Source organism: Clinocottus analis, unplaced genomic scaffold, assembly GCF_023055335.1.
Source record: "Clinocottus analis isolate CAN_PGR_092001 unplaced genomic scaffold, fCliAna1.0.p SCAF_8, whole genome shotgun sequence".
NCBI classification, from domain to species: Eukaryota; Metazoa; Chordata; class Actinopteri; order Perciformes; family Cottidae; genus Clinocottus; species Clinocottus analis.
The window spans coordinates 18,516,636-18,541,785 of NW_027176240.1; the positions used below are offsets into that span (position 1 = coordinate 18,516,636).

General features: G+C 41.4%; 1 protein-coding gene across 1 annotated transcript in view; it reads left to right on the plus strand.

Annotated features, from left to right (window-relative positions):
• Nucleotides 1-25,150, plus strand: part of LOC137779883 (serine/threonine-protein kinase 32C-like) — a 104,752-nt gene that overhangs the window by 30,596 nt on the left and 49,006 nt on the right. Inside the window, exon 2 of the mRNA XM_068568111.1 lies at nt 11,811-11,866. Coding sequence (XP_068424212.1) covers nt 11,811-11,866 — 56 coding nt within the window. The remainder of the gene's footprint in view (nt 1-11,810; nt 11,867-25,150) is intronic.

Below are 25,150 nucleotides of genomic sequence, written 5' to 3' on the forward strand. Positions count from 1 at the left end.
ACCTTTAACACCCCTACACCTACAATTACACATCCAGCATGTAGCACTACTGTCTCAGATTCAAACTGCACCATCTTTTCATTAAATACATTGGAGATGTTGAGAATGTTCCTCGATTTGGGTTGCAGCATGTCATTAAGGGTGCTGGCGGGTCCCGGAGCCCGACCAGATGAGAACCACTGGTATAGAGTATCTTCTTTTTTGGTGCTGACTATTGTTGGTTTGTTTGTTCATTTTTTAGCTCTCTGGTTACATTCACCATTGAACACTCGACAAGTTTTCAACTGAACTCGGAAGAGTAATTAGCCCACTAGCCCCAGGACCTTCAAGTTTGGTCCAAGTCTCTGCTTTGTTGTCCTGCTACTGGAATGGCTGGTCTTCTCATCCCTGGCTGCCACATCGCTAGCCAGCATGAGCCCACCTGTTTTCCCTGCCGGGATGATTCCGTCCCGGCGCGGTTAGCAGACCTGGATTGATCTCCGCGAGCCACCACCGCACCAAGTTGACCTCCATTCTCCGGGCAAGATCGTCAGGCTATCATGCTCATTTAATCGTGGAAGCCAAAATCGTGATCGCGATTTACAAATTAGATTAATTGCGCAGCTCACATGAATCTATCAAAACTCCGTCCCCTCTCCTCATCCACGCCTTCATCACTTTCAGAATCGACTCCTGCAACAGTATTTTTCATGACACATCTGCCATAATCCTACTTAAACACCAGTACATTCAGAGTTCTGCTGCTCGCCTGCTTACCCAAGTTTACTCTAAGTTTACATTTACGTATTAAACCAAGGAAGGTGTGAGTGGATCGGTTTTTCTATTGAGGCCTTTTTACATGCCACCGTGACAGAATGTACATTTTGGTCTTCCCTGATTCTGCTCTCTCAGCACAACACTCGGGGCAGCGACTGGAACGAGCACGGGAAAACCATGGCTCCCTCGTATTAGGTGGCATCTCACAAATCAATGTGCTCAAGCTCTACTGACATCAAAGGTATTAAGTCCCCGACCCCATTAGAATAATGCTTTGCCTCTTCATTCTTTGCTAGCATCCCAGCTCGGCTTGATGCATCTATTTTCAGGTGACAGTATTGGTCCGCGCTTATGGATCATATGGTGACGCTCTTCTTATATCCTTTTTGAGGAACTTATGGGTGAAATTGGAGAGCTGCTTATTGGTGATTGATATGAAGTAGGTGGTGTTTTCACTTTCCAAGGAGAGCATCGATAATTTATCTGCGGCTCTTGAAGTGGGTTTGAATATAACCCAATTGAAGTGCAGTTTTTTACCCACTCGGTAACTTCTTGTTCGTTCTCGTAGGGCAACCGTCTGGTATTTTGGGGTAAGATGGAATAATGATGTCTTTCAACACAACTCAAAATTACAGCAGTAAACACTTAAAAACAAAAACGCAATATCATAAAATAATGAGTCCATCCAACTTTTCTGACATTGCATTAGTATCAAACGCTCAAGCTTGAAGCACAGAGCATCTGTTTGTGGTTAACCGTACCGCGTGCTGTCTGAACCGCAGATACTTGTGCAAGTTTAACTCCTAATCTATCAGCGTCTGTGTTCTTAATGAATTGCTACCCCTCCTCCCCTCACACAAGCCTCTTTGTGCCCCGAGCAGTGGCTGTGATGGTGATTAATAAAGAATGCCTCATGAAAATTGCATTATTTTAGGATTTATAATTAATGCCTAAATATGACTATAGAAACTTTGTCCCACTCTCGTTTTATTTTCATACATTTGTTAGCATTGTTGTGTGTAAATGGTCCCAGAGGTTAATTGCAGTGTTTTTGTGACCATTAATTAGTGGCTTGTAACACTGCAATTTATTTTGTTATCTAAAGGATTTAAATCATCCCTATATGTGGACGGTGAGCTGCTCTGATTTGTTTAGTCGTCCTTTCTAAAAGGTATTGTGTTGTGGAGAATTGGCTCGAAGGCTGTCTCTCCAGAGCCCTCTGCTATTCAGTATTTCGCAGGGTATAATTAGCGGGGTTAATGTCGATGCGTAATGTATTCTTTGTGGTCTTGAAGGTGTCCTCATGGTTCACCTTGTCTAGCCTTTGTTCTTATTCGTCATCCACATTCTAAATGATTGTATTGTTGCCTCCTTATTCTATATTCCATACTATACTATATTATATTTGGTTATGTTGTACTGTTACGGCATAATGTACAGTATTATGTTGCTCAATTTATACATCATCACAAAGTCTCATTATTTAATGACGTTCAATTGGTGTACTTGATGCTATTTAACGTCACTTTACCTTGTAAATTTGTGTTTAGTTGCTCTTTTATAGTTACCGTGTTTGTTACTATTGTCTCCTGCCTTTGTACTGCTGCAATGACTGAAATCCCCCCTCTGCAGATCAATAATGGCTTATCTAATCTAAACTTGTATAATCGTATCCTATTTTTTATCTTGACTCAAATTTCTTTTATTTTAAACTTGTATCTTCTGTAGGCTTATATTTTATCTTATCTAGTCTTGACTCATTTATCTTATCTTATAAAGTACCGTCCCCATACCTATATTTTGTTACTGTAGTTGCTAAGCTACTTCTAAGAGAGATGACTTGTGATACGATAACAAGCAGTGGCGGCTCGTGCATTTTCTCCTTGGGCCTTTTGTGCCATCTGATATTGTATACATAAATATGCGCATGATGGGATGCTGCGTCATTAAAGGGCAATGCATGTTGTTCACATCAACAAGAACAAATTCACAAGAATCAGTCACATTTAGTTATAACAAAACATGACTAAACAATTCAACAAATTGCGGCACTAAAACACATTATCAAGGGTTTATTTCTCCCCTTTATTGACAACAATGAAAAACAAAATACCTTTCACCAATACACATAGGCAATTACACTATGGCGAACAATGAGTCAGCCAGTCTCTCTATGCTGTCTGGCAGAAGTGTGAATATTCACACGTGTTTACAAATGAACTCAGCCACTCCTTTGTTTAACCTTTTTGCATCATTTGAGCCTCTCTCATATTTTCCCTGGCTTTCAAACACAGCTGGAAGGAATTCTGTCTCTGTGTTGCTTCTGACTTCTCTGGTATCTGCTTGACTTTCTGGGGGAGTGGGTAGATAACTATGCTTAATTTATTTGCATAGTGAGTTTGAAATTTTCACTTCATATTTTATCTCAATACGTGTAAGTTATTTTTCTTAACTAAAAATAGAAATAATTAGCTCAAGATACACCCTTATGTCGCCAGTTTGCATCAATTGTGTTTCATGTGGTACATTTTTGTGTGCATTCTGACCTCTTTTTTTCATTATAAAAGTGATTCTCTTTAAGCCAGCAAAGAAGGCTTAGCTGACCCTGACAGCCAACCACTGATAACAAGTCCATCTCCCTTTGTATGCCCCAAGAAGTATTGAGACAAGTTCTCAATTTATAAATGATAGTACATTGATCGTGTGAAAACATGAAAAAGCTTGTGTCACACGACGAAACCGTGAGAGTTGGTGGCTCTGAAGCTGTTATGTAGATCCTGTAAATAAAATACGGCCTTTAGTTTGTTTAATAACAGAACAAGGTGTAGACCTGTTCTATAGGAAAGAGAACCCTAAATAACGTATTGTGATCTGGTGCTATAGAGAAAATGTCAGGGTGTTTCTTCAGGGGGGCGCTGCCCCCCTAATATAATGGTAGGGGAAACACTGTTGTGTAGCTGTCCTGGCCATACGTGCACGGGTGTCACCATGTTAAGAGGTAATTTTGGGCGTTTTGCCAAAAGCCAATCTCCGCAAAGTCTCCGTGAAATTGTCTTTTCTGCTGTTCCGTCTCTCAAAACCGGAAAGAGATCTCATCTCAACATGGAGAATGAGCTAAGAGCATCCGTATTAAGTCTACAACCGCGTTTATAAATAGATGTGTAGAGGAAAGCAGCTCACTGCAGCACTAACACTGATACAACCTGATGCTCACACATCTGCAGTCTCATTCTGTTTTGTACTGCAATTTGCTTTTAGTTTTCCAAAATGACCTATTTAGTAGTACCTATATATCATTTATTTTTGCACAGATAGAACTTTATTTTTATTGTTTTAAGTGATTGCAATTTTGTTTTCTTGTTTCGTGGTCTGACGGGGCAATTTGGTTAAATTGAAAGTTATTGTTTTTTATTCTGTTTATTATTTAAAAAAGCACAGATGCAGTCACAAAAGGATGTTATTTACAGAAAAAGTAATGCTTTTTGGTGTTTGTGTCGGTGTCGTCAGGGTTCTCCCAAGGCCGAGACAAGGCTCATAGATAGTCTAGTAATTAGAAATGCCTGCTCGCCAAACTGACAGACTTCTCAGAAATCCACAGTGATGCAGCTATAGGATTGTTAAGTTGTTTCTCATGTCTCTAAGTAACTTCGCATTGAGGATATCATAACAAGTAACATGTAGACGTAAACAACTTTTTCTAGTGTGGGCCGTACTGTGCATTTGGCTCTATAAGAGGTTCTAAGTGGTTGAACATACCCACTTTCACACCCTCTCGTACTCACACTTTCAGTGCCCCCTTGACATGGGCTTTGTGCCAATATTGGCCCCTCCACTGGAGCCAATTACCCAGTGAGGGCCCCCAGTGGAGCCTACTCGGCATTTCATCCTGGTTTGTCAGCTCCGAGCCCCCGTAGAGGTAAAGCTATTGTTCTCCCACAGTCTATGCGGCAGATCAGATTTACTTAACACTCCACGCTGTACTTGTCTGAAGGGTTTGGTCGTCATCTTTTTATGCAGCATCCAATACTGCCATCGCCATTTACATTTCTTGATTTTCTTTTTTTTTCTTCTTTTATACACAGTTAGGACTAGGCTTATACCATCTGAGACAGCTGCAGTGTGACTGTTTTCAGAGTTTACTCACTGTGCTCTGATTTTCTTTTTTTTGGCGTGTCAGTATTTGTTGAAACTGATTTACTTTCTTTGTTTTTAAAGCAGTCCTGCTGAATTATATACTGTACTGTTGTTCTCTTCTCAGACCAGTTGCTCTGCATCAGGTAATCTGCTGACAAAAGTACACATGCAGTGATTAGGGACAGGGACCGTCACATTGTAGCATAATACAGCATATATGATGACAATTTAAGTCTCTTAATTTGTTGACATTTAGTCAGTGTGAAACCTGGGCCTGCTTGGAAAAACAGTGCTGATATCCTAGCAGGAACAGAAGAAAGGCACATACAAGGCTCTTTATAGCAGCCAGGCTTGAAAAGCTCACACAGATATGTTGTGGAAAATGAGAGCAATGTGGAAATTGCTCTGTTCGCAAGAATTGGGAGCTCCTTGGCAACTGTCAACCAAAAAGTGTTCAAAGGCAGATCCCTAAAAAGCTCAGCTTTTACCCACGGTTTTGTCTCAGTTTAGTTGGTTCTTCCAGCAAAGTCATGTCCTTTCCTAAAGCTGTTGCTGAGCTATATGGGTCCCTATTGGGTTCCAACTTAAGAGTTTTTAAGTGTCTTCCTATTATCTTACACAGTGCAACAGTGTTGACATCTCCTTGCTTTTTCTGAGTGAGGGAGGACATGCCCAGATTGGCACTTTCAACATGTTGTTGCCAGAGGTGCAGTTTCGAACAGAATCCATTTATCCATTTATTTTTCTTGTGAGCAGGTTTTCCTTTCAGCCTTGCATTCGTGTGTTCAGTTCATTCGGGTGCTAAAATATAGGTGCTAAAATATATCCGCCATGTATGCCAGCCTTGCACACCACTCATCACTGGCGAGCAGCTTTGCATCATCAGACCTATCATCAGTCAAAAACATTGTAGTTCCTCCCACAGCTCATACACACAGACCGGCACTTTGCCACGGGACAACCATCTGACTTCTGTGTGGAGCAACAGGGCTGTATGGTTCGTTCCCCTTTCCTCTCATAACGACGCAAGTATGCAGCTTTTCAAAGGGTCTTGTCTTTACGAAGTTCACTATTCGGACAACATAAGTCAATCTGGATGTCTCTATTTTACTCTGCTCACAAAGCCTTAGATGCATCTTCCTTGTTCAAGATATTCTGTGACCCGAAAGATTTCCTCTCCTGTTGTTTTCTCTGGCAATGACTTGCAAAATAGAAAGTTATCTCTGATGGCATTTCATCCATAAAAACGCAGAATAGCCAATATGTCCACTGATGTCAGTAGACTCATTAAGTTGCAGTGCAAATTTCCCACTGATGCGTATCTTTTCCAAAACAACGCTTTCGATGTCTGCAGACATGTTACCAATACGTCTGGCAATTGTGTTATCTGACTTTAGCAACTTCATTAACCGCGTCAGGGCCGAGCGCCTCGTTCACGATGGCTTTGCAGGCAGGTAGAATTAATGATTCTGCCAGAGTAGGCTTGTTAGTTAGGCCACTAGTTCAGCTACCAAGTAGCTAGCTTTGACAGCTTTCTTCGACACATTTGTGGTTTCCCTCATAAAAGTTACCTGTTTTTCATTTTGTGTGTGCAGGCGAACAAAATAGTCTCTGTTCTTGATGTTCAGACATGTGTTTGTTCCCGAGGTGGCGCTTCAGCTTGCCTGGGACCATAGCGCTGTTTGCTAGTTTTTCCCCTCACACTAAGCATTGCGGTATCGGTGCAGCCGTCAAACTTTTTTATTTTTATTTTTTAGGAAACAGAAACACGAAAAAAGAAACCTGCACTTTATTAATCCCCTTTGGGAAATCTTTCTCTGCATTTAACCTATTCTTGATAAAGGAGCAGTGGGCTGCCCTGTGAGGCGCCCGGGGAGCAACCAGGGGTTAGGTGTCTTGCTCAGAGACACTTTGACGTGTGAACTATGGGGGGACTGGGATCGTAATGGCTACCTTAGGGTGACGGGACGACCACTCATCCCCCTGAGCTACAGCCACCCCCCAGCACTGGTACTGAGCTTTTCCTCTGGGTTAAACAGTTCAGAGTCTGCATTTTTCCTCTTGAAATATTTCCATTCTACTTCTAGTACAAACCAATATTGGTGAGCTTGGGGTTTTTCATGTTTATAATTACATACGCTTACCTGTTTGTTTAACTCTTTGAAAAGTGGGCTTTCCCCTTTCAACATGCCGAGGGCGGTCGGCAAGAGCTCCTGAATTCGACATCATGTCTCCCGTGATCAATTATTGCGATACCTACTGCCACCTACTGGCATAGAAAAGTATGTAATTACTCAGCCAGCCACTTACGCTGTGTTCACACCGAACGCGTCAAGATTTCGACGCGCGTCGAGAGTTCATGTGAAGTCAATGCACAGCCGCGTCGAAGCTGCGAAGACGCGTATTTTCCAGCCGGCAGTGCGTCAGACGCGTAGAAGCAGCACGAACAGCTCGCAGGTCGCGGAGCGAACTCGGGTTGACGCGCGAGTTGAAATTTCCCAACTCCTGCTGCAAAAACGCGTGAATCATAGTTGCGTCAGCCAATCAGCGTTGAGATGGTCCACTCGTCACCGCCGTCCTGCCGGTGCTGAATTAAACTGCTGCCGGTCACCCGGAAGGAGCGCTAATAGCGGCTTCATTCAGGCGGTGTTGTGGGACTACGGATACTATTATGAACCCAGACACCATGGAGATGTTCACAGGTTTTTTTGACTTCCACAACAACGGAAAAGATTGCTCTTTTCAAGGAGAAAAGCGGTGGAGATAAGCCACGCCCCTTTTGTGGCACCACAATTAGTCTTGCTGCTTTTGGTGTGAACACACTATTTCTCGATGCGCGTCAGGAATTTTTTTGACGCGTTAGGTGTGAACGCAGCATTACACTGCAACAGTCGGCTCAGATGTTCAACAATGGCGAATCATTTGCAGCATCTAAATAATGTTTTTTGGGACTATTAAGTGAAATTGGACATTTTCCCGCGGCACACCTGGCGATTTCTCACAGCACACAGGTATGCTGCGGCACAGTGGTTGAAAATCACTGCTGTAATGTATTCCTCCTGCCTTTGTGGGATATACAATACTTTATCTGTAAGAGACTTGTTTGGGCTTTGATATTTGAATGCACACAGAATTGAATTAATAATTAGCATGAAGATAGGGTACATTTTTCTCTATTTTCAAGATGATGGATTGAGAGTTTCTCCTCAGAGTTGCAGGAGTTGCTGATGATATGCGTTTTGTAGCAGTGGCTGATTGATCTCAGGTGGGTAAGGGGGAAATGTAGGGATTAGTTTCTGTGAACTGTGATCACAATTGTGGCATCAGTGGCTGATTTGATTAAGCAACAAATTTCGTCACAGGTGACTTTGCACAAACCCGGTGCTGGTCTGTCCGCCTCATCCGAAAACAAAACCACCCCGGTGTACATGACATTTTCCTCTTGTTTATCTACATCTCTGTTAATACCTCCTGGGTAGCCATAATCACGCAACAGTCCCATGTGAGAAGATTAGCCGTATACAAGAGACTGAGCAGAGAGAATCCACGCTGGATTAGCTTCTCGACAAAAATGGCGCAAACTACACTGCATTGTCTGCACAAAAGCAAATACATGTATATTTTCAAGCATTGTAACCTCCTTGCTTAGCCGTGAGGTGTGTATAGGTCAGCTGGCAGCGGGTCTGCCCTGAGGGGCCCAGCGTGCACCTTTGTCTCACATGATTGCGCCATGTCTATAGGGACGGGGACGGGGGGAGGAGGGGGTTGAGCAGATCAGGATGTGAACTTCAGACGCTAAATTACTTTTAAGGAGAAGCTGCATGAGTTAACAACGGGCTCGTTGTGCTCACATCTGCCTTGGTCTCACACACACACACACACACACACACACACACACACACACACACACATAGAAAGCAGAGTCTTAATCAGTAACACAGAGGACCAGGGGGATGTCCTTCGGTTGTAGCTCATCAGCCCACATTATTACATGCAGCACATGGTGATTGAGAAAAGAATTTACACTCCAAGTCTAAACCTTAAAAAAAAATATCAAAGCACCTTTAATCAAAACTGATGCAATTAAATGTGTCTCAACCAGCTGTCGCATGTAAAAACTTAAGCGAGCAACGGTCATTGCTAACTTCACATTTAGCTGTAGCTAATTACAGGGGCTGTGCTTGTTTGTAAAAGACCAAAGAGAAAAGCCTTTTCTTACAGAAACTAGTATGTGCGTGTGTGTCCAGTGAGCAAGAGAGGCGAGTGTGCTGCGTGGATTCTTTTGCAGAGGATAGTTGTCCTGTTGTCTTTTCACCCCACCACATAGTTGAATTAACATAAAATGTAAAATGTCTAATCAAATCTTATCTGTTGCATGCCATTATCGTAGTTTCTTTTTCCTCTTTACAAGGCTTTTGTCCTCATCTTCCATACCCAACCAACCTCCCTCTCAGGACTGAGTTTAAACTCTCCACCACATATTGGACAATCCCATCAGTAAGCAGAACACGCATCCACTGAAGAAGACCATAAACCAAAACAACTGGCTGTGCCATACACATATTGATATCACAAAACAAAGATGATTGATGGCAGTGCCGTGAGCTGGCTGTGTTTCAGAAATAAATCTCCTCTGTCTTTGCCACCGCTATATAATATATATATATATATATATATATATATATATATATATATATATATATATATATATATATAATATTATTTAGAGATCATCTTTTTAATATTTGTATTCATTCATTCGAAAGTATGGCTATTACTGCCGTAAGTAGATATCAAATGTTGTTCGCTGCCAAAAAGTTCAATTCATACTGTATTGAAATCTGAAACCAACATCTTAAGACTGGCAGTTGGTCAGCTGACAGCTCCTCAGTTTTCTCTGGTTGCCATAGCAACGCAAGGGATGGGCACAGGTCGTGCCCAAGCACAAGATTTCCTACGTTTCTATCCAACAATGGTGTATGCAGAGGGTACATTGTGGGAGTAAAGACAAAATACGTTTTATTGTTTTACCAGTTTCTGTCGCTCCCTCTCGCTCTGTCAGTTGGTGCTCCACTCTAGCGACAAAATTTCCGTACCATACACACCCATTGTAAACTCTAAAATTGTCTGAGCATTTTTCCCAAACTTGAACAATAATTACATGAAAACTGTGATCGCTATCAAAAAATGCCCAAATAGGCAAATAAACTGTAGCCTTTTGTCGACGTTTCAAACTTTTCTCTGCGTTAAATTGGCGAGTCACTATGGGTACAAAGATGAGTGTTTTTTTGCTCTCTTCATGGCGAAACCCTATTCAAGTCAATGGGACAATTTCTCGACGTTTTTTGCATGTTTCGGCAAAACAGCCTGTCAAATCTCTTAGATAAGTCATTCCTCACAATTCACAATGCAAGTTGTACGTTTTGATGTGTTTTGATGATGTATGTGCTGGCAACGCTGCATGAGGAGATACGGCCCAAAGTTTTGGCTATAAGAAGAAATATAACCAGTAAGCCCGCAGGAGAACGTGAAGTGTGCTTGCAGCCATATGTGGCTGAAGCCAAACTTAATTACTTCAACAGATCCCTGATAAGTTATGAGAGGAAAGAACTGTGCAGCAGGCTTGATCAGAAAAATCAAATCCAAAAATAATTCTTACATTTGTATTTTTTTTAATAATCATTTTTTAATTCCACAGCAAGGAAAATACTCTCTGCATTTTATGTGTCTTGCTCAACGACACTTCGAGATCCAAACTATGGGGAGAACAAGGCTCGAACCGGCTACCTTGTGGTTTGAGGATGAACACTCGCCCAATGAACATGATAACTTTACATAAAACATAATTTAAAGGACATGGCAAAATGCCTGTACTTTCATGGAACTGTTTACGTTATGTTGACAGGTTACGCTTATTTGACACACCGAATCTTGGCGTTTTGCCAATTTATTTAATTTTTAAATGAGTAAACCAATAATACATTTCCATTGTTTTGGCTCGAGAATCCCATTGATCTGATCGCGGAGACTATAAGGTCAAAGCACTGATTTTCAGCTTAACTAATGTTCAACTCTGTTGAGTATGGTTGAGCAGTGAAGTGTTGCTCTGGCAATTATTGGCTCACAACTTTAGTTCAGACTAAAATATCAATATAATTATTAAATGGATTGCCGTGCAATTCTTTGTCGGACATTCAAGATCTCGAGAGGATGAATCCTATTCTGTGGCAATCCCCTGACTTTTCCTCTAGGCCTCTCTTTCACCTGCTTGTAGGTTGTAAGCCTCTCTTTCGCCCTGTTCTCCTCTGGATTGGCAGGATTCAGTCTTTCTCCTCCTCACTTTCTAAATGTCATTACTGTTTTAGCTAGCATCATTTTGCGCAACGCTGTAATCATGGACGGTAGTAATGTTTTGAATAATAAATGTGTTGTCTTTTAACATTTTGCAGCATCAGCCTCGAGAAGACTCTCAAACTTGTTATTTTTCATGATGCAGATGGAAAGTAATATCTTGCAACAAGCCAACCAAAGATTTTTTTAATTATAGGCCAATTGCTCCATACAGACCGGCCAAGTCAGTCACCTTACCTCAGTGCAACTTAGCATGTGTTGCCGTTGACCAGGCCAAAAACAACAACAACATAAAAAGCATCAAATATGAAAGAAAGTATGAAAATACTTGCAGCATGGGCCTGACCAGGGCGAGATGGTGTGTGAGAGGTAAACTTCAGACAGTTATCAACTGCAAAAGGATTTGCAACTAACCATTAAAACTCTTTAATTTTTAGTTAACTTTCTCAATTACTTTCTCTCCCATAAAACGAGGGAATGCAATTCCTTCATTGTTCAGGAGATGTAGATGTGAACACCCACATATTTACAGATTTCTTTACTCTTTCTCTCTCTCTTTTTCCTCACAGTGAACTTTGACCACTTCCAGATATTACGAGCCATCGGGAAAGGGAGCTTTGGAAAGGTAATTGTGTGTGTGTGTGTGTGTGTGTGTGTGTGTGTGTGTGTGTGTGTCATATTGTGGAAGCAAATTGCAGCCGCCCTTTTCAAGTTTGTTCCAGGTGCCAATATTGTAATTTTTTTGATTAAAAAAAAACCTTTTGTCTTCCTATTTAATGCATGTATGAGACTTCAGAAAGGAATTCGGGGCACGTTTGCATTGACACACAGTCAGGCTCCAGAGATGGCATAGTTTATCTTAATTTTGAATCTCAAATATCACGGCTAATATTTGTTTATTACTGTGGTGTCTTTGCAAACACTTTCTGCTTTGCTCTTCTCAAAAGACAATCTTTTTTTCTCCCCAAAACATGTCCCTCCATTAAATGGGAAGCCGTTGCCCGATGCTGAATACATTACCATGTGAATTTATGTAGATGTCTTACTTATTGCTCTGTTCCTTCAATCTGCTGCCACTTCCCCTAATGATATTAAAGGGGAAAATGCAGTAAGCTTGGAAATAGGCTAGTTGGCCTGCATGCAATGTTTTTTTGTACACTAGATTATTTACATTACATTTGGAATGAACGCAACATGGAAATTAATGTTCATTCATGTTTTTTAGTTTTAAAATTCAGACGTAGAGAGCTTGAGATGAGCTGTTCTCCTAGCTCAGAAAGATGCTGAAGAGGCGCGGCTCGGTCCGAGAGCTAGCTTCCAATTATCTGCATCATGGTCGTGTTCGCTCACACTTTATTGCAGACAAGTGCGCGCCTGCAAAGTCGGCCTGGTGCTCAGAGAGACATCTATATAAAGTTTGTCCTAATTGGAGGTCATACCGTCTGTGTTTTTTCTCCCACTGTGGCCACAAAATACTTAGCGCTCTTGCTATTCCTGAATACTGAGTCTGATGAGTCTTTAGCTCTCCACTCAACACACACGCAGGCCTTGTTGGTGTGTGTAAGCACGAATTTAAGGGAGAAGATGGATGAACCACGACTTGGCACAGAAGCAAGACAAAACTATAATTTAAATAAAAGAACATTTATTATTTTACGCTTTGCCTCATCGTACTGTTATACTAATATTTGCTGTGATGATCCATATTAATCTGAAAGTATAAAACAAAAGCACGACATAAAACCATTGGTGTGTGTTTTAGAGAAATGTAAAGAATAAAAGACAGCACAGAGCACCGTGAAACATGATCTGTGTATTCCAGCATGTGTAGGTGCTCCAACAAAATAGGCCCTTTGGTCTGCGGTACATTTTCCGCGCGTGTGTCTCATTTGTAAAAGAACTGGCTGTGTGAGGAAACGCAGAGGAAACCTCCAAAAGCCTTCTATAAACCTAGTCGACACTGGATCGTTGTTTCTCTTGAGATCTCTCCTTTTTGCTTTACATACAGTACTAGGTAGGATATGTATCTTTCTCTACCGCTTTTCCTGTCTTTGGTCTTTCAACACTAGAGCTTAGCTCTATGCCACCTTTCCGCTGGCGAGACTTCATAAATCTCACAATAGCAGTACAGCTCAAAGTGGCAGACATTTTCTGTCCCAGGATGTTTTCATTAGCATGCAACTCATCTTAAAGTCCCTCATTACACTGTTTGATTTATTTTGGACTGCCCCAGACAAAAGTTGACATTGTGCGGGTTGTGTGGCAAACCTTAGGCCCTGATCACACAGAGAAGCATCGCTGCAAATCCGTTGCCCTCAAAATGCCCTTTTTAGATGTGCATAAAAGTTTAAATAAATAATAATTCACTTTTCAGTGCCATGCACCTCATGTAAGTGTTGTACATCTGGAGGCTGGCTGCACTATAGTTCATAGTTCATTTACGTTTGCGCGGAAAAAGTGACTGCAAGGTTTTTGAGGTTATGGATTTATGTAATTACATAAACTTAACAATAATTTTTGTTCTTCTCTGTTCGGATTTTAATCATTTAAATGAAGCTAATCAACGTTGTGGTTACTGAGATCCCGTAGGAAACGTCACTTGACCTTTTTAAAAAAAAAATCTTTTCCTTGTCTGATAATGGGTGCAGCAGGTTTTGGTAGGTCATGGGGCTCAAAAGGTTAACTAATTGATCTCACTCTTGGTTTGATTTATAGTCAAAGTCAGTTTTATTTGTCAGCTTTATTTGTCAATTCTTCCATTCGTGCAAACATACAGAAGATTGTAAATTGTGTTTCTCTTCTGTCTGACACACCATGTGATCAGAAGGTTGACTTCCTTTCTATAGTGCAGGGGTGGGCAATTATTTTTCCCAGGGGGCCACACGAGGTACAGAAAATATTGTTGAGGGCCAGACCAATAGCCTGAACTCATTTATGAACTCTCCCTGACTGAGTTTGACAGGAGTTCCCAGCATGCAGTTCTGTGGTATAATTTATAAATGTGAAACCATGACTGAAGTTCCTATCCCTGACAGCTAAGTAGCTCCACTCAGTAGGACCCAGGTTGTAGCTGTGAAAATTAAATCTTACTGCCTGTTGACATCCATGGAAATGTGCTGCCTGTTTGACAGAATAATGCATAATATTATTAATCATTAAAAGTAAAAAAAAAAAAAAGTCCCCCAATTCTTTTAAACATTTTTTTTAATTATAATACTTGGCAGGCAAGATTAAAACGTCCAACGGGTCGTACTTTGCCCACCCCTGCTATAGTGGGTCTCATTATCTTTTGTGATGAGACCTATCAGAGTTGTGTCGTCCGCAAACTTGACCATGTGATTAGTGCTGTAGGTGATTTGCATACGCGTGTCAGCAAGGTGAAGAGCAGTGGACTGAACACACAGCTCTGAGGGGCCCCTGTACTCGGTGTGATGCTACTCGAGGCTTTGTTGCCGACACATACTGCTTGTGGCGTGGCCTCTCTCTGAGGAAGCCTAGCAGCCAGTTCCACAGCAAGGTGTTGAAACCCAGCTGGTCAAGTTTGTAGATGAGCTGTTGTGGAATCATGGTGTTAAATGCTGAACTAAAGTCAATGAACATTCTCTCATGAGTCTTTTTTTGTCCAGGTGGGTGAGGGCTGGGTGGAGGGCAGAGCAAATTGCATCCTCCGTGGACCGCCTGGCACGGTATGCAAATTGGAAAAAAAAAGAGGAGTTTTTGAGTTCACGATATTTTTTTTTTTAAAAAGAAAAAAAGGAAGGAGTATTTGTTCCTCGAATTGTGTCTCAATGACGAGTGCTTTCAGTTGTACTTTCGGCTAAGCAGGAGTCAGTTCAAGTATCTTTTGAGCAGTACAGTTGTGTTTCGATCTTGAATTGTAAAGCTTTTCGTAATTAAATAACGCTAATATTAGGGTCTTGTCAGAGGTTGCCATTTTCTGTTCATACCACACAAAAACAGGAAGGAATAATGCCCGCCTCTTGCTTGATCCTATTGGCTGACTTTGCTTAGTGTGACAGTGATGAACTGTACGACTCCGCGCCTTGCACTTAAAAGTTGAGAATATTTTAACGTTTAAGCACGCCGAAAAAACCCTAGAAAAACGCGGCGTGCAGCGTTTAAAATGTGTGCATGAAAGGCCATAGGAAAACAATGTTTTCTGTGATCGGCCCCTTATGGTGTGTTCGACGAGCGTCGAGATTACATGCAAAGTCAATGTGCAACTGTGTAGAAGCTGCATAGATGCGTATCTTCCAGCGGGCAGCACCAGTTGAAATTTCCCAACTCCGGCAGCAAAAACGCGTGAGTCATAGTTGCGTCAGCCAATCAGCGTTGAGATGTTCCGCTCGTCACCGCCGTCCTGCCGGTGTTGAATCAAACTGCTGCCGGTCCCTCTAAAGTAGTGCCAATAGCTAGTGTTTATCCAACACTTCACATACTGGGCTCACGACTCCACCTTGTTACCGCTGTTCACAAAGCCCTACTTTGTGATCGTAAATGTATTAAAATAGATATTCTGGTTAGTTTTTGTCTCTTTCCGTTACTGGCGCAGGCTCTCAACTCCAAATGCGCAAGATAACAGCGCCCGTATCTGGTATATTTTGACTTTATATTTGAAGAAGCAGAAATGTGTTGTTCATATACAATTTATTGAAGAGTATGCCCAAGAATCCCAGGCGGTGGTGAGGAAAGAAGTACCGGAATCAGTAAGTTATAATACAAATATTTAATAAAAAGAGATGATGAAATTTGACAGATACAATACTTGATCAAGGCTCTCAAAATCCCGGCCGAAACCACAAGCAGTTAACTGTCTCCTCGACGTCAGCGAAAAAGAAAAACTGGAAAAAAAGCTTTTTAAATTTTTTTTTAAAGCGGTGGTCGCTAACCCGTCGATCTCGGAGACTTTCCCTGTCGCTCTCCAAAATAAAATAAAAAACAATTCAGAAACACATTTGGCCTTATTCTCGAACATTTTCAGAAGTATCTTCTGGAATGTTTTTTTTTACCAAACTTAGAAAGACCAAAGTCAGAAAAGATCGCCTGACTCAAAACGCCTGAAAATGTTTTTTTACACAGTCATGCGCCCCCGAATGAGGATTTCACATGCACCTGGATTTGCATTACAGAAACGCCCCACCAGCTCCATATAAGGGCATGCATATGAAGAGACATGTGTACAATCGACCGACTCCACAACTAGCGTGAAAGCAACCTAAGACTGATTAAAATAATCAAAGCGGAAAGCGAGCGCCGGCCGAGACCTAACTTCACCGCAGATACCGTTTCAGAACGGTGATGTGGCCATTCTACTCCACTTTTGTTTATTTAATATCATGTGCCGGCTACTTTGGGCCGTAGCCTAGAGATGAATGAGATGAATTTCAAGGCACTCACAGCCATCACACTGATTTGAGTCACATGACTTCTGACAACCCTGTCTCTTAAAAATTGCATTCCCCCAGAGCGGCTTGGTACTCCAAAGGACGCACAATACAACTCTTTTCAAACTCAGCTTTTATTTATTCTTCTTTATTTTGTGCTGGCTGGTCCATCGGGTTAAAAACCTTCAAACCAAAAGAAAAAAGTGAACCAACAAATGTACATACTAATAATTATATTCTGTATTCCCATAAACAACTTAAATACAACAAATTAATCATACCAGTGGCTTCTCTGGTTGTACCACGAGTTGATGCTTCTTCTGGGCTGAAATGTTTTCTGAGCCCTTCATCTTACAGGTGTTCAAAAACAAAGTATATGAGCAGCCTGCCCTGGCCTGCTTGTGGTGCATTGTGGGATTTGCAGTCTCTTATATGAAAGTGAGCTCATCTCTGGTGAGAAACTGAAATTACCATAAATGCAATAATTGGAGAGTTCTAATGTTTGTCTCAACATTCATATTGGTAGTTTACCCAGCCTATTCACTGCACATGTGTTTTCTCTTCACATTGTGTGCAGATGAACAATTTCCTTTTTATGTTTTTTATTACAATAAGGTTAAGGTAAAAACTTCAAGTTGTAAGTACAGTCTGGACAGTCTATTTCTCTTAACGCCACAATAGGTAGATCTTGCCTGTCACCGAGGCAGAGGTCAGGGATCTTGGGCTTAAAAAGGTTGGTGACTACTGTAACACAATTCTAACGCATGCAGACTATTCAAAATCCATTTACTCTATAATCATAATATAGATGATTATAGAAACATACAGTGACCTTTTTATGCATACAGTTACATATTTCCATAATAATATCCCTTATTAATTATCATAACCCTCAAATAATTATTTATTATACATGTGTAAGTCCAATATTTAAACCCCAGACTATTACAATTCTACAAAAGCCAACACTATGATTGCAGACTTCTTTTTTTTCGACCCATCTCATAGTGTGACATTCACTAATCTTGGGAGATTGTTGTTATTACAAAGTCTTTAGGTACATTTAAACAAGTTGTACTGATTATCCCACCCCATGCATCGGACTCCGAGGGATTCAAAATACAAGTGCACCTTGTTTTTGGCTGTCATAATAACTTAACCTGTCTGAGAACTGATGGTGTCTGAGGCAGGTCATGTTGCGATTCAAACATGTCTCGAAAAACACTCTCGCTAGATGGCCTCTCGTGACAGGTACATGCACAGATTTCATTCCAACTCAAGACTCATGTCTTATGAATCAAACAAAATCTGCCAGGAAAATGGAAAGTTGCACTAAGCATTGCTTGTTCTTTTTTGCCGAGTGTCTCACTCCATTTCCCTGTCTACACCAGCACAGATACCTATATCTGATCAAATCAAATTTCATATGCTGCTCCTGGGGATTCATCATCACCTCAAGTGTGTGAAAATCATTTGTATTCTTCCGAGGATGATTCAGTATTATATGGATAGGTGCAAAAGTCAGCCATTGTAAAAGGACAATAAATTCACCTGTCACTTATGCAAAGTGATGTAAATGGGGTCCCTGATTAAGACAGTCATTTAAAAAACAGCAACTGCAGAACCTTGACTCTCTCTCTCTCTCTCTCTCTCCCCCTCTACTTTTAATATATTAGGCCTAGTAACTCTGTCAATCCCCCACTGTTCCTCTCACAATCCAATTCAAGTGTGTTTTATGGCCTCTACAGTAAAGATGGCATTACTATTGTTAAAAGCTTTACTCTTCCTGATACTGTTTTGGCGCATCTGTTCTTCGCTGGGGGGCGGTGAAGGGTCTCTCTCTCTCTCTCTCTCTCTCTCTCTCTTTCTCTATTTCTTTCTCTCTCTCTCTCTCTCTCTCTCTCTCTCCCTCTCTCTCTCTCTCTCGCCTCTTCACGCCACTACCTTTTCCCCAGGAGAGAGGAGGTGAATGGAGAGAGAAATGGGTTAGGTCAAAGGTAGTGCAGGGGCTCAGCTGGTGGGTTTCGACATCTTCATTCTCTGTAGTGTGCACATCAGTGGGATGAGCCCTCATTAGGATTGTGATGGAAGTAGAAAGACAGACGGAACGCTGGAAAAATAAGTGGGAGTGGAAGAGAGAAGGAGAGGATACAGCGAGGGGTGGAAAAGACAGCGAGAGACGTTGTGACACCCTCATCATATCGGAAAGGTACTGACGTCCGGGGGAAGGGTAGGATATGAGGAACCCTTTGTTGTCTTTTCTTTTCTCTCTTCTCTCCATTCAGTGCTCCACGGGAAACAAACTCCTTAGAGCTGTGGTTCTCAACTCGTCTTGCTGTGGGACCCACCATCACCACAACCAATCAAAATACAGCAGTGTCGGGCTTTTACTTAAAAAAAATAAATAAAACAACCTATGTTTTACTGTTTTATATAACAACTGCTCAGGGAGACAATTCAAATAGCATTCAACTAGCCCGAATGGGCCCCCGTCTGAATTTTCTGCACGAAAACCCCACTGTTCTGCTTCACGTTATCAAAGTCACTCTTTGCAGAGAGAATGATCACATATTGTGCTATGATTTGGGTTAGAGTTAGATGCAGCAATAAATCACCTGAACAATATCTCACATGTGTAGCCTTTTATTATAACGCCAACATTATTTAAGTAACCCTAGTGGTTGCAGAGATACACCCTTTTTAGTTTGGGTATGCAATTTTCAAATTTTCAATTTTCCAAGCAGAGGCCTAAAAATAGGTAGGTTTTTTAGCAGGTTAATGACAACCCAAATAGTAAAATAAAATAAAATGTGTTTTTTTTTTCTAAAAAGACTCAAATTACCTAACTAATAACTAAGTTACTTCAGTGAATATTCATATTTTGAATACTCACTAAAGAGGTGAGTATTCTTCTTTTTATATATTAGGGCTGGGCAAAGTTGAGAAAAATTAACTGATCACTGAGATTAATCTGAGATTAAAATTAAATGCGATTAATCGTGATTAATTAACTTTTTTTCTGAACAGGTACTGTTCAGTAGTAAGTGTCCCTATGAGGGACAAACCACTCCTTCTTTGGTCCATGTTCAGTCTGTTGCTTACCTTAAATATGTATGTTAAAGACCAGCAATTGATCCACTTCATACAAAAGCAATAAGTGCTTTTCATGTTTCAGTTCAGTTTTTCTTCCTCAGGAAGAAAAGTCCAGTCTGTGTTGGCTTGAACAAGTGCACTGACGTCTGGTTGGATGAGGTGGAGATGTGAAGGACAGCTGACAGGTATCAGCAGCGGCTTTGCGCATTCGCCATTTATGTTCAATCCGGGGACGCGGAGTTTGCAGCACGAGCTGCCGGTGACCACTTGTGAAGCTTTGAGAGGCGACTCGCTCACGCGGTGCTCGTTAAGGACAGAAACTACAGAACAATACGTGCTTTTGCGTCTGGCTCAACTCAGCAAATAGTATAATGCTACGGAAGCGCAAGGGGGGACCTAAATTATCGCCTTTAAACTTAAAACCCAAAAAAGAAATATACTTTTTTCAAATAAAAAAATGCAGTTAATGCATGATCAAATAATTAACGCTGTTAATTGATTGAAAAGTTAACGCAATATTAATGAATGAATGAATGAAAAGTACTTTATTAATCTCCAAGGAGAAATTTTTTAACGCGTTAACTTGCCCAGCCCAAATATATATATATACCTCCTCTGCTGTACTCCTGCAGCATCCTGTTGTCCTCCTCCACTAGTTTTTTTACCCTGTAACCCTCTGTTTCAGTAAGGCCTCCTCGTACTTTGCTGCGCATGTGAAGCCGAGCAGACTCCAAGAACTTCTCCTCTTTAGAGAAGAAATCCTTCAATTTCACTCCCCTCTCATGCTTAATTTTCCGGAGAAAACTTTTAAACCTGCCGGACCCAGACTCTGCTTTCTGCTCCTCCCACTCTCCTTGAGCCCACCGTTCCTTTTTTTCCTTGCCTTAGAGCTACTATCGCCAATCCTTGTGAGTCTCCGGGTCACACAAACACAACATCTTACACAATTTTACATTCTCACAATCCTTCGTTCGGTTCACTGCCTCCTGCCTCCTACCGTACTCCATCTGTCCTCCAGCACCCACCTGACAGTTCTGTTGTGCTTCACCCGCCCAGAGAGATATTTTAAATTTTTTGTCAAGTTCAATTCACTGGGGCTTTGAATATATCACTTTGTGCTTTGAGAAATAACAATTGGGATTTCAAAAATATTTTCTGATATTTTAGAAACCAAATAAAGAAATTGATTTAATTGACCGAATTGACGATGGAAATACCTGACCTACATGAATCTGATAACATTAAGTTCCATATTTTGAGTAGTACAGATTAAACATTCCGGGGGGGTTAATTGGTATTTCATCAGTAAGTAACATGAGTTAATGTATCTGAATTGTATTTAAAATGTTTACACATGGGGTCATTTTGTCTTTTTACCTCGGTGACACCACGACCCTGGATAATGTTGCCTGACTTTCTGTGGCGGCTGCTTCAAAAGACTGAAGCACACTCAGGCTGTCAGAGGATTGTCTATGCAAGGTCCTGATGTGAACTGTCATGTTCCACAATGCTTGCACTCATCTGTACAAGGGGATTCTCACACTATCTGATGCACTAAAAAGCCTCCCTTTGCTCAAGCCTCTGAGAAGTCTGATCCATGACTGTGCTTGTTACTGCTGTAATGGGGCATCCCGGAGCTGTGCAAAAAAGGGATGGCCAAACTCAGTAAACACTTTATTTTTCCTGGGAGGCCGAAGGCAGCTGCCGCAGAAGCAGAAGACATCCAGCGGAATGAACCGAATGAAAGAGCAAAATATTCTGTCTTCTCCCCAGATGACAGGTTCATCAGACCCTGAAGGCACATTCGCCTCGCCATCCTCTCTCTCTCTCACTCTCTCAAAGTCTCTCAACCAATTGCAGCACTGGCAAGAGTTTGTGTGTCAGCGTGCATGTTTTCGGGCTACCCTGAAAAACTATTTTTCAATTGTCATTCGCTGACAGCAAAACACAAGGTGAAAAGTTAATCTGAGAGAATGATGAATGTCAGCACTTAACGTACAGTATATTTCTGCTGAACTCTAGAGGAGACACAAGATGCCCCCCTATGTCTCCCCCCACCCCCATTGTCCCCTGAAGCAGTCGTCTTCTGCATCTGCATCTTCCTAACTGAGCACTAGATTTAACACCCCACTATTTTTCTTCTCTCTGCAAGCCACGTTGTCACAGGAGCTTTAGACCCACTGACAACAATTTATAGGACTGATAACTATAGCACGGCAGTGGAGGGGTTTGGGGTAAGGTAAAAGGTATGCTGCCATCCCTGAGATCTAACAGCGATACTGTCAGCTCATAAGCATTTAGAGCTTGCATTTGTTCGAGGAGGGAGGGACATCAGAATTAAGCAGAGGAAGGTCTGAGTGGATGGCAAAGAGGCTGAGGCAGAGTTCCGGGCCGCAGACCTAGATCCAGTGGCGGCCGGCCCATAGAGGGCAACGGGGCTTGGCCCCACCCAACTTGAGCCACCAAAAAAAAAAAAGATTGACATTATTAATTATAAGAAAATATATACATATAATAAATACATTATACACATTTTCACTATTTGTGTTGTTGAGCTATGGAATATACCCAGTAATATTTCTAAAATAGGATATCTGCACTAAATATCTGCTTTTCCTGCTTCTCTACTCTGCTAGTGCACCTCCCAGCTGCTCACATGCACGTCTCTGCTGCTCGTGCACGTCGTGAGGCTAGATCAATTCTGCCCAAAGAAGACGGGTCTAATACGCAGTTTAGCCAATCACTAATTAAAGAAATAAATGAGTGACGTACAATTCATCCAATCTGTGCCGTAAAAAAGACTTCCAGAGGTGCTATTTCTATTTTAACCCAGAGCGCATTCTTGTGTCTCTGTTCTCGTCAGGGCTTGTGTCTCGTTCGCATCTCGCGTGATCTCGCCGGCTTCTCTTCTCTCGCGGCGAGATTTTAACGAGACGACAATGGAGCGCTACTCTTGTAAGAAGATTCAACCCAAACAAGATAAAATCTCTCTTCCAAGACCTGTTTGAGAGAAGAACTTGAGGTGAGAGAGCATATTTGTTTTTGTCCGCCCCCTCCCCAACAAAATCTCACGCCAAGGTTCTTTAAAAAGTTGGCATCCAGAATGCAACCGTCGCTACAGCGCTCAAAGAGAGGCTGAGCACCATTCTCCCACATGGACAAACAGACAGACATATTGCCCAAGCTTACAACAGGGCTGCAGTCAGCTCACTAGCATCCACTGCTACGTGCATTAGCTGATTATCATCATGCAGCACGCATCCCCAAATGTGGACATGCTATTCAACAAGCTGCAAAAGAGACATATTGACCCTGTCTTTATTAAAAGACTTGTCCAGAGGTTCACAGACAGCATTCATAAACATCATGTAAATGTTTTACCTGCATTAAGCGAAACTATCTGGTTTCGCGTGAGATGAGATGCTTTTATTTTGAAGGTAATCCTTTAACGGTGTTAACTATATGATCATGCATTAACTGCATGTTGTTGTTTTTTTGCCTTTTTTTCTGCATTGGGAGGGGCTTATCGCTTTAGATCTCTCCAGGTGGCGTAGTTCAGACATGGGCGTCTTACGGCTCTCCCATTCCTGCCTGCTTGAGGTCAATCAAACATAAAATATAAGTAAATAATATAAACGCCTTGAACGCATTACTACAGCACTGCTTTTACTTTGAAGACGTGCGGGCGTTTCCGTAGCCTCGCCGACTGAGTTAAAGCACGTATTGTTATGTAGCTTCTGTTCTCATCAAGCAGCGCTGCTGCAAAGAGCAGCGTCGCAGCAGTAAAAGCAGCAGTCTACCGGCAGGCTCCACATCTAAATTAAAAGTTAATCTGATCCACTATTGCAGAGCACTTTAAATCAGGATTACTTCTGGATCTTTACTCTTATCTCAAAGAGGAGAACTTTCCTCACATTACAAGATGTTCAGTGCACTTGTTCAAGCCAACACACTTTTCCTACTGAGGAAGGAAAACTGAACTAAAAAATATGAAAAGCACTTATTGCTTTTGTATAGAGTTAATCAGTTGCTGGTCTTTAGCATGCATCTTTAATGTAAGCAACAGACTGAACATGGACCAAAGAAGGAGTGGTTTGTCCCTCACAGAGACCCTTACTACTGAACAGTACCTGTTCTATATATGTATGTATGTTAACTTGCTGTTGCTCCAGAGTGCCTGTTATATTGTTCTGATAACATTACTTTAAAATAAAACCTGCAATACACTAGTTTTTACTATATTATTGAATCTGGCGCATAATGCGATTAATCGCAGAAAAATCATACGATTAATCAGTTGTTTTTTTAACTTTGCCCAGCCCTAATTATAAACAGTAATGGTACTAGCACAAGGTTAGTTAAAGATGGCAGACATGATCCCCCACCTGTGAGCTTCAGCATGCCCTGTCTCTTTGTGTGCACGTCTGTCTCTGTGTGCATACGCACGAGTGCACGCTATTAATGCAAACTAGTAGTACCCAAACATAATTATCGTTTTAGTGCCTTTGTAACAAGATGTCCTTATGTCAAAGTGTTGGAATAAATGTTAAATATTTAACTTCAAAGTAGTAATGCCTCATACCTTTATTGCATTGAATAATACCTTGATGTTTGCTGAAATTAATTGTCTGGCCCTACCCAAAAAAGAATCCACCAGCCGCCACTGCCTAGATCACTATTTCCAAACGTATTTAATATTTAGAGCGGCAGAAAGTAAGTTTGTGCTTTTGTTTTTATTCAGTGAGATTTACCCTCCCAGATGCCGGGCACACAAGGACTGAGAGAAGCTAGCAATACAACACTTGATACCACACGAAGGTGGTAAGAGAGTTTGTCCCAGGACCTTGTGTCACCATTTTGATCTCTCAATTGTGTTCTAATTGTGACCAATGATATCATGGTGCTATAAATACTAAACACAGGTGATTGAGTTATGATTTTATGACGAAGATCGTCTGTGGGAAATTTATGAAGGCAAATTAATGTCATAACTGAGAGAGTGCAAATGAGCTCCATGCGAACGCGCAAATCAAACAACAACATTTTTATACTTTCTCTTGTATAGTTAAATGTTCTTTGTTGTTGTTATGATGCACCAACCCGCACCTTCCACCAGGACAAATTCCTCGTTTGTACCAATTTACTTGGCAATTAAACAGTTCTGATTCCGGAATAATGCCAGTGTGGGGCCCACATTAACATCGGACACTATAAAAGGAACCGGACATGGACACTCCCACATATTTGTTTATTATTTTTATTGATTGTAATTGTTTTGTTTGTTCACCTGGCATGTGTTTGTTTATCTGTAAGGGAGTATGCAGTACAAGGCTGATCAGTGTCTTTCTGTATTTTTTAGGTGGGTGAAAGTGGCGACATGGGCATAAGTGTTAGGAAGGCAAATATGAATGTATGTCAGTTTGTAAGTTTAA